Here is a 9,631-nt window from a genome sequence, read left to right on the forward strand (position 1 = left end):
TCTCCACTGGTCCCCTGCTGGGGAGGGGCCCCTGTGAACCTCCCAGCCTTCCCTTTCCTGCCTGACTGGTCTGACTGCCCTGGCCACTGTGGCCGCACCCAGGAAGGCCCTCCTGGTCCCTGTCACAGGGTCACGGGTTCAGAGCCTCCGCCCCACACCCTTGCTGCCTTAGGGCCATGTCTCAGCATCCTTAGCACCTGTCAGTGCCGGGCGGTGCCTCAGCTCCCCGGATCCTGGACCGTGCGCGTCCCCGCCCCGCGGCCTCGCCCTGGCTGCTTGCGACATCCATGCTGTGCAGTGCCAGGTCTCCCCCCATGGCCCCGCACCCACCCTCCTGCCTCAGGCAGAGGCGCCCGGCTCCTTACCCTCCAGCACCTGCTTCCTTCCTGCCAGGGCCTGCCTGCTGCCTGGAGTCCCTGCCCCATCGTACACTCGTCTCTCTCCACACTGAACATGCTGGCCATCCGTGGCAGCAGTGGCCTCTCCGTGGCCAAGTCCGTGTCGTGCCAGAGGATGTCGGCATGGCCCTTGTGCTGACTTCCCGGCCCCTTCCTCTCCTGACACCCATCCTCTCCCTCAGGGCGCCTGGGAGGCCCTTGTTCATCCCCACCCCCTCCCTGGGATGTGCCACCCTCCTCTGTGTGCTTACAACTCCCAGACTCCCTCCTGTGTCTGCCTGGGGGTGCAGCAGCCTCCAGGGCTCCCCCTAGATGTCTCCTGGGCACAAGGAGGTTGCTGGGCGTCAGAGTGGTTCAAGGTCAAAGCCTGTCCCTGGCACTCAGCTGGGTAACTTAGGAACTTTAAAATTTATATTTATTGAAAAGCAGAAAGATAGAAAGAGATCTGGCATCTGCTGGTTCACTCCCCAAATGTCCACAGCGGCTGGGGTTGTGCCAGGCCAAAGCCTGAAGCCCAGAGTTCAATCCAGGCCTCCCACATGGTTGGCAGGGACCCAAGTCCTTGAGCCATCACCTGCTGCCTCCCAGGGTATGCATTAGCAGGGAGCTGGATCAGAAGCAGAGCCAGGACTTGAACCCAGGAACCCTGATAGGGGATGAGGGCGTCCCAAGTGGCATCTTCACCCCTGTGCCAAACGCCTGCCCCACCTTGGGCACCTTTTAAACTTGTCTGTATCTTGATTTTTGTCTTCCGTAAGGTTCCCACTGGATACACGTTTAAACGCTTTAATGTTATGGATCCTATCTGACCTCAGCATCTTCATCCAGGTCCCGTCTTAGGAACCTGCCCCTCGTCCATGGCCTTGTCCTGGACGGCTTCCCCCCGGCCTCCCCACCTTCCAGGTGTCTCACTGGCCCACCAGCCCTCCACGTGCTCTCCCACCTAGGCCCTGCCCAGCTCGTCCCCAGGCTGAGTTACAGAAACAGAGGGAGAGACAGAGAGAGAAGTCTTCCTTCTGCTGGTTCACTCCCTAATGGCCACAATGGCCAGGGCTGAGCCAACCTGAAGCCAGGAGCCGGGAGCTTCCTTCAGGTTTCCACGTGGGTGCAGGGGTTGGGCCGTCCTCTGTGCTTTCCCCGGTGCGTTAGCGGGGAGCTGGGTCGGGATGCGGTGATGGCTTTACCTGCTACGTCACAGCACCGCCCCCAGTCCACAGTTTCCCAACACCCGAGTCTGACCCTGCCCTCCCTTGCTCAGGGCCCTTCTGTGGCTCCCCCAGTACCTTCAGAACAAAGCCCCAACTCCTGTCTCCTGCAGGACACTTTACGTGCCAGCCACACCTCCCCCGTGACAGCCACAGGCTGGGGCAGGTGTTTTCTGAAGGCAGACACGCGCACGCACACCTCTCCCCATCATTCCCTTACACCGATGCCCACAATCAGACTCCCCTCCCCGCTGATCCCTCACCTCCCCAGCGTTCCGACGCCGGGCGGGGGAGGGGCCCAGTGTGGCACCCCACCCCCCCATTCCAGCGAGGGGCTCAGGTCTCCAACAACAGAACCAGAGCCACTCAGTAACGCTGGGGGGTCCGGGGCCCCTGGTCCCAAGCCGGGAGGGCTTCGGGGGAGGGGCGCAGGCCCTGGCAGACTTGCCGAGCGGCCCAGGAGGCTGAGGGGCGCCGTCAGGCCTGCGGGTGCCAGGGAGGTGGGACCTGGTCGCAGAGGAGGAAGCACCAGCGCAGTTCTCTTTACCCCGCTGGGAGGCCTCAGCGGCACAGCCCGTGGGGAGTGGCCCCCGGCAGGGCGACCTCCCACGGCAGGGGCACCATGGCCACCATCCAGTCGGAGACCGACTGTTATGACATCATCGAGGTGCTGGGCAAAGGCACCTTCGGGGAGGTGGCCAAGGGCTGGCGGCGCAGCACGGGTGAGATGGTGGCCATCAAGATCCTCAAGAATGATGCCTGCCGCAACCGCATCATCAAGAACGAGCTGAAGCTGCTGCGCTGCATGCGGGGCCTGGACCCCGAGGAGGCCCACGTCATCCGCTTCCTTGAGTTCTTCCATGACGCCCTCAAGTTCTACCTGGTCTTCGAGCTGCTGGAGCAGAACCTCTTTGAGTTCCAGAAGGAGAACAACTTCGCGCCCCTGCCTGCCCGCCACATCCGCACGGTCACCCTGCAGGTGCTCCGGGCCCTGGCCCGGCTCAAGGAGCTGGCGATCATCCACGCCGACCTCAAGCCCGAGAACATCATGCTGGTGGACCAGACGCGCTGCCCCTTCAGGGTCAAGGTCGGTGTGGCTGCGCCCCCCTGCCCCTGCCGGGGTCTCCTCCAGACGCTCTTCTCCTTCTTAAAGACTTATCTGAGAGACAGAGAGTCACAGAGAGGGAGAGACAGAGAGAGAGAGAGAGAGAGAGAGAGAGATCTTCTATCTGCTGGTTCTCTCCTCAAACGGCCCACAACAGCTGGGCTGGGTCAGGACAAAGCCAGGAGCCATGAACTCCATTTGGGTCTCCCACATGGGTGGCAGGGGCCCAGGGACTTGGGTCACCCTCTGTTGCTGCTTTCCCAGGCCCATCAGCAGGGAGCTGGATTGCAAGTGGAGCAGCCGAGACTTGAACCGGTGCTCATATGGGCTGCCGGCATCACAGGGGGCACCTTAACCTGCTACGCCACAGTGTCAGCTCCGCCTCCCCACCCTGACGCTCTTCTGGTATCTCCCTCCTCCGACTTCCCAGCCCCCGGGGTCACCCCAAACCCATCCCCGCATCCTGACCCTGGAATCCGTGCCCCTACCCGCTTCCTCATCCGCTCCTGCCATCCTCATCAGCCTGACCTGAGGTCTCCCCTTCCTGCTCCATTCTCAGTCCTGGCCCCCTGGGCAAGTCCTGTCCTTGGGAGTTGGGGGATAGGGGGTGGCGATCGATCAGGGCCTAGACAGAATCGCAGGCACCTTTGAGTGGATGGGCAGTGGTGAGGAATGATATTGTAGAGGCCTTGGTCAGGGAGGCCCCCCGAGAAGGTGAGATTTGAGCCAAGTCCTGAAGGAGGCAGTGAGCCAAGTGCACATCTGGGGGTGGAGCGCGCAGGTGGCAGGAGCTGCCCACGCAAAGGCCCTGAGGTGGGAGCGAGCTGAGGGTGTGTGTCTGGGAGCACAGAGGAGGCTGTGTGGCTGACGCGGAATGAACAGGTGCAGAGAGGGGAAATGAGATGGAGGAGGTGAGGGGGCCGGGTTGTGCCGGACCCCGGTGGCCATGACGAGGACCCTGGCTTTACACTAAGGAAGATGGAGCCACAGAGCATTCTGGGCAGAGAAGGGGCGTGACCTGGCCCCCTCCGGCTGTGGGTGGACTAGCCCAGGGGACTGGGGAGGAGGGAGACAGTGGGGTGTCAGTGCGGGTCCCCCTGGGAGACGTGGGTAGACTTTGGAAACAGAGACAGCAGCACTTGTGGGAGGAGGGGTGAGAGGGGAGGACAGGCCTCGGTAGAAAGGCAGGGCAGCTGGCTGAGGGAGGCTGGCGTGGCTGTCCCCCTCACAGCCGGTCTGTCCCCGTCACCATCAGTCTGTCCACATCACAGTGTGTCTATCAGTGGGCTTCACTGGATGCCTGCTCTCACCCGACCCTGCCCACCCGGGCACCTTCTCTGCACGGTCAACAGCCCCTGGACTCTCTGTTCTCAGGCCCAGCCTGCTGCCCCTGGGTCCCCATCCCATCCCAGCCTGTCTCCTCTGGCTGCTTAGGGGAGCACGCAGAGGGCAGGGCCTGGGGCAGTCGTGGAGTCCACACTCAGTGAATGTCTGAGACACAGAGTTAGAGGCAGGAGCCGACAGACAGTTCTGCCCCAAGAGACAGACGGGACCTGCATCGTGGCGTGGTGGGTTAAGCCACCACTTGTACGCCGGCATCCCACATGAGCGCTGGTTTGAGTCCCAGCTGCTCCACTTCTGATCCAGCTTCCTGCTAATGCACCTGGGAAGGCAGAGGAAGATGGCCCAAGTCCTTGGGCCTCTGCACCCACATGGGAGACCCAGAAGCAGCTCCTGGCTCCTGGTTTTGGCTTCCCCCAGCCCCCGTCATTGCAGCTTTGTTGTAAGGACTTTGGCTTTTCTTCTTCTTCTTTTAAACTGTCAGAGCTGCTTTTTTTTTTTTTTTTTTTTTGACAGGCAGAGTGGACAGTGAGAGAGAGAGACAGAGAGAAAGGTCTTCCTTTTCCGTTGGTTCACCCCCCAATGGCCACTGCGACCGATGCACCACACTAATCTGAAGCCAGGAGCCAGGTGCTTCTCCTGGTCTCCCATGCGGGTGCAGGGCCCAAGCACTTGGGCCATCCTCCACTGCACTCCTGGGCCATAGCAGAGAGCTGGACTGGAAGAGGAGCAACTGGGACAGAATCCGGCACCCTGACCAGGACTAGAACCCAGTGTGCCGGTGCCACAGGCGGAGAATTAGCCTATTGAGCTACGGTGGCACCTAGAGCTACCTTTTTAAAAGTTATTTATTTGAAAGGTGGAGAGAGAGAGAGAGAGAGAGAGAGATCACTTCTACCCACTGGTTCGCTCCCCCCTAATAGCTACACATCTGGGGCTGGGCCAGGCCATAGCCAGGAGCCTGGAACTCCGTCCAGGTCTCCCACACGGGTGCCAGGGGCCCAGGCACTTGGGCCATTGTCTGCTGCCTCCTAAGCGCATCAGCAGAGAGCTGGATAAGAATTGCAGAGCAGCTGGGACTCAAACCAGGATCTCCAGTATGGAACCTGGGACATCCCAAGCAGCTTCTTGACTTGCTATGCCACAGTACCCACTCCACGACAAAATATTTTATTTCTTTATTTTAAAGACAGAGAGACAAACACTGGTTTACTCTTCAAATACCCACAGCAGCCAGAGCTGGGCCAGGCCATAGCCAGGAGACTGGAACTCTGTCCAGGTCTCCCCCGTGAGTGGCAGGGGCCCAAGCACTTGAGCCATCACCAATGCTATCACCAACGTGTAGGCTATGACCCGCGGTGCACTGGCTGGAAGCTGGAATTGGGAACGGCGCCGGGGGTTCAAGCCGAGGCCCTCCACCTAGGAAGGGCAATGCAAGTGACATTCTTTTATTTTTTTTCAATATTTATTTATTTACTTATTTGAGGGAGAGAGTTACAGACAGAGAGAGGGAGAGACAGAGAGGTCTTCCATCCGCTGGTTCACTCCCCAAATGGCCACAATGGCCAGAGCTGGGCTGATCTGAAGCCAGGGGCCAGGTGCTTCCTCCTGGTCTCTCACGTGGGTGCAGGGGCCCAAGGACTTGGGCCATCTTCTGCTGCTTTCCTAGGTGCATTAGCAGGGAGCTGGATTGGAAGTGGAGCAGCCAGGGCACGAACAGGTGCCCTTATGGGATGCCGGCGCTGCAGGTGGAGGCTCAGCCCACAACGCCTGCAGATGGCATTGTGACAGCATCGCCTGCCCCAGGGCTGCTTTGCCTCCCCTCACAGGGTGTGCATGTGAGCAGGGGAGGGACAGCAAGGAGGCCCCTGTGCCACTCGGGACAGGGACAGCGGGGGCGGAAGGACCTAACTCTCCTAAATTCCAGCACAGACAGACAGACAGACGGAAGAGGCCAGACGCTTAAAGCAGGGATGGAGCTAGGGGCCTAACAAGAGAGGAAGATTCCCAGAGCTGGCCAGGTGTCAGGTGCCGGGGAAGACCAGGTGGGCCACCCCCCGCACTCAAGCGGCTGGCGCCCCGTCTCCCCCGCCAGGTGATCGACTTCGGCTCGGCCAGCATCTTCAGCGAGGTGCGCTACGTGAAGGAGCCCTACATCCAGTCGCGCTTCTACCGGGCCCCCGAGATCCTGCTCGGGCTGCCCTTCTGCGAGAAGGTGGACGTGTGGTCCCTGGGGTGCGTCATGGCCGAGCTGCACCTGGGCTGGCCCCTGTACCCGGGCAACAACGAGTACGACCAGGTGCGCTACATCTGTGAGACCCAGGGCCTGCCCAAGCCGCACCTGCTGCACGCCGCCCGCAAGGCCCACCACTTCTTCAAGCGCAGCGCCCACCCTGACGCCACCAACCCCTGGCAGCTCAAGTCCTCGGCTGACTACCTGGCCGAGACCAAGGTAGGGAGGCAGGCGGGGGGTAGGAGGGGGGTTGATGCAGCAGGAACGGCAGGGTTAGACCCGCAAGTTTGAGCGTCAGCTCCGGGGCTTTGCTGCAGCAAGAGGGATGTGAGGGAGACAGCCTGGAGGACTGGAAGTGTGTGTGTGGGGGGGGGGGGGGCGGTCAGTTGCAGGGGCTGCCATGGCAACAGGGGTCCAGGTTGTGGCACAAGCGTGACAGGACAGTAGGGCAGCTGCTCTTCGGCCAGCCTCAGTTCCGAGGTCAGCAACTCATGCAGCATGAGGGATTTGAGTTAGACAGCAGAGGGGACAGGGAATTGGACAGCATGGTTTCCCAGCAAGGGATGTCTGGGTTCGCCACAGGGAGGCCAGGGCAGGGCTGGGTTCAAGTGTGGAGGCTGTGGCGGCAAAGAGGGATCTGACTTGGATTCCACGCAGCCCTCGAAGTCAGCGCAACCCCTCTGTCTCTGCTGGCCACTGGCAGGGGGCGAACTGACCTAGGCACGCCCTGGGGCCACGTCAAAGAGGGCTCTGGATGCAGGAGGACCCATCCTGCCACAGCAGGGGGCTCCAGATTAGATGGTGGGGGGAGATGGGCTGTGGTCCTCCCAGCAGCCGGGGAGCCCCCCGCGAGATCACAGGCAGAGCCCCAGACGGGCCCGAGCGCCAACCCCGTGGCCCTGCCCCACCAGGTGCGCCCTCTGGAGCGCCGCAAGTACATGCTCAAGTCCCTGGACCAGATCGAGACGGTGAACGGCGGTGGGGCTGCCGGCCGGCTGAGCTTCCCGGACCGCGAGGCGCTGGCCGAGCTCGCCGACCTCAAGAGCATGGTGGAGCTGATCAAGCGCATGCTGACGTGGGAGTCCCATGAGCGCATCAGCCCCAGCTCAGCCCTGCGCCACCCCTTCGTGTCCATGCAGCAGCTGCGCAGCGCCCACGAGACCACCCGCTACTACCAGCTGTCACTGCGCAGCCGCCGCCTCTCCCTGCAGGGGGAGGGCAAGCCGCCCCCGCCGGTGGTGGCCGCTGCCGAGGAGGGGCCCCCCTACTACCGCCTGGCTGAGGAGGAGGAGGCCGTGGGCATGGGCGGTGTGGCCAGCAGCGGGACCTTCTTCCGGGAGGAAAAGGCACCGGGCATGCAGAGGGCCATCGACCAGCTGGATGACCTGAGTCTGCAGGAGGCGGGACGCGGGCTGTGGGGCGAGAGCCACGCCGACGTGGTCTCCGATATGCTGGCCCCACTCAAGGCCGCCACCGCCGGCTGCCACGTGCCCGACTCGGGCCCCGAGCCCATCCTGGCTTTCTACGGCAGCCGCCTGGCAAGCCGCCACAAGGCCCGCAAGCCGCCCGTAGGCTCCAAGTCCGACTCCAGCTTCAGCAACCTCATCCGCCTGAGCCAGGCCTCCCCCGAGGAGGACGGGCCCTGCCGGGGCAGTGGCTGGGAGGAGGGAGAGCACCAAGGGGCCTCGCTGGAGCCGCCCGCCATCCTGCAGCGGGACGGGGACGGACCCAGCCTCAAGGACATGACCGTGGACGCCGAGGTGAGCCGCAGCACGTGGCCCCGGTGCACGCAGGTGCTTCCAGGACCAGGGCCGCCCGCCCCCAGAGCTCACTCACACGGCCGCGCTGCCCGCAGCCGGCTCAGGGCCCAGCACACAGGCACCCACGTTCAGGCTACAGAGTTCCGTGCCCACTGTCCTACCCTCACTACATGATGCCCCAGCCTACCGGACAGCCTACCCCAGCCTGACGGACAGAAGACCTGACCAGGCTCAGCACACGCTAACTTACCTGCAGCTGTGCAAACACTGGGGACACAGTTATCACCTGTAAGAAGGGACAGGGCCTTAGCACAGGTGCACCCACGAGGCCCGGCACACGGGAACACCTGTCAGCTGATGCCCCTCTCTGCTCTTCGCCCACAGAGGTCAAGCCCTGAGCTCTTCGATCCCGGCAGCTGTCCTGGAGAGTGGCTGAGTGAGACAGACTGGACGCTGGAAGGCATCAGGGGACCACGGGCCCAGGGGCTGCCGCCCCGCCACAGCCACCAGCATGGCCCGCCCCGGGCCACCAGTTTCCTGCAGCATGTTGGCGGGCACCACTGATGGGGACCCCCTGGCCCTGCCCCACACCGGGGGCTGCGCTAGCTGGGCTGGCCTCCCCTCTCCACCCAAACCGCACCCGAGAGCCTTCCCCTGAACTCACGAATTATTCTTACACAAAGAAAGTTTCCCAGAATGTCCCTGTCGCCCCTGCCCACAGCGCATACCTGCACACAACCCCCAAGCATGGTGGGGGCCTTGGCGCCTGGCCCACGGCCCCCTCAGCCAGAGGGCTGGCAGGAAGGGGGCTGTACCCTGTTGGCCACGAGCCTGCCCCCAGCCGCCTCTGCCGATTTCAATAAAGAACTGTTCTGCAGTCCAGCCTCGGGCCTGTCCTCACTGCCCCAGGCCTGGGCTGGCCCAGCAGGGGGCTCCAGACCTGCCCCTGGAGCTGGCTCTATGGTGGTGTGCCCAGGTGGCCACTGGCTCAGGCTGGAGCCTGGGTTGCTACCGCAGTAGGAGGCAGCAGCCACACTAACCTGTCCCTGAAATACGCTGAGCGCTTGACATGCCTAGAACATTCCACGTGTTCAGCACATGTTCCACTGAGCTAGCCAGATGCTGAGGTCTCACTGTTGACTTCCTCCATGTCATGGGCTTGGCATGCACGCATCATCCATGCTCTGGTCACGCTAAGGACATGCTAATTGTCAATTCACGCTTGGCACGGGTTCCCCGGCTCCGACACAACGGCCCGCCCTAGGGATACTGTGAGAATGTGCTTCCCGGGCAGCCTGTCCTACCCCATGCCGGCTACCCGCGTGCTCAGTGCATGCCAGCCCGTGTGCGTAACAAGACGAGGGCTCAGTACGTGCTGACCATGGGCTGAGGGCTCAGTATAGGCACGAGACCATACACGGAAAAGGCTCAGCACGCACCAACATTACTCACGCGCTGAGGGCTCAGTCCATGAGGACCACATGGTGAAGGCTCAGTATACACCAAGCCACAGTGCTCACACGCTAGGGTGTCCCCACCAGAGGCCCAGGCCAGCTGTCCGTGACCCACATCTCACACCACTCAGGCTG

At 62.5% G+C, this 9,631-nt stretch overlaps 1 protein-coding gene across 1 annotated transcript; it reads left to right on the top strand.

The window, feature by feature from the left end:
* Nucleotides 1-660: 660 nt before the first annotated feature.
* HIPK4 (homeodomain interacting protein kinase 4) lies at nucleotides 661-8,919 on the top strand. Its single transcript, XM_002723261.5, has 4 exons — nucleotides 661-2,690; nucleotides 6,145-6,501; nucleotides 7,194-8,042; nucleotides 8,427-8,919. The coding sequence occupies exons 1-4, from the start codon at nucleotides 2,226-2,228 to the stop codon at nucleotides 8,604-8,606; spliced, it is 1,851 nt and encodes a 616-aa protein (XP_002723307.1). The 5' UTR covers nucleotides 661-2,225; the 3' UTR covers nucleotides 8,607-8,919.
* The last annotated feature ends 712 nt before the right edge of the window (nucleotides 8,920-9,631 follow it).

The sequence above is a fragment of the Oryctolagus cuniculus genome, chromosome 18, assembly GCF_964237555.1.
Source record: "Oryctolagus cuniculus chromosome 18, mOryCun1.1, whole genome shotgun sequence".
Lineage (NCBI taxonomy): Eukaryota > Metazoa > Chordata > Mammalia > Lagomorpha > Leporidae > Oryctolagus > Oryctolagus cuniculus.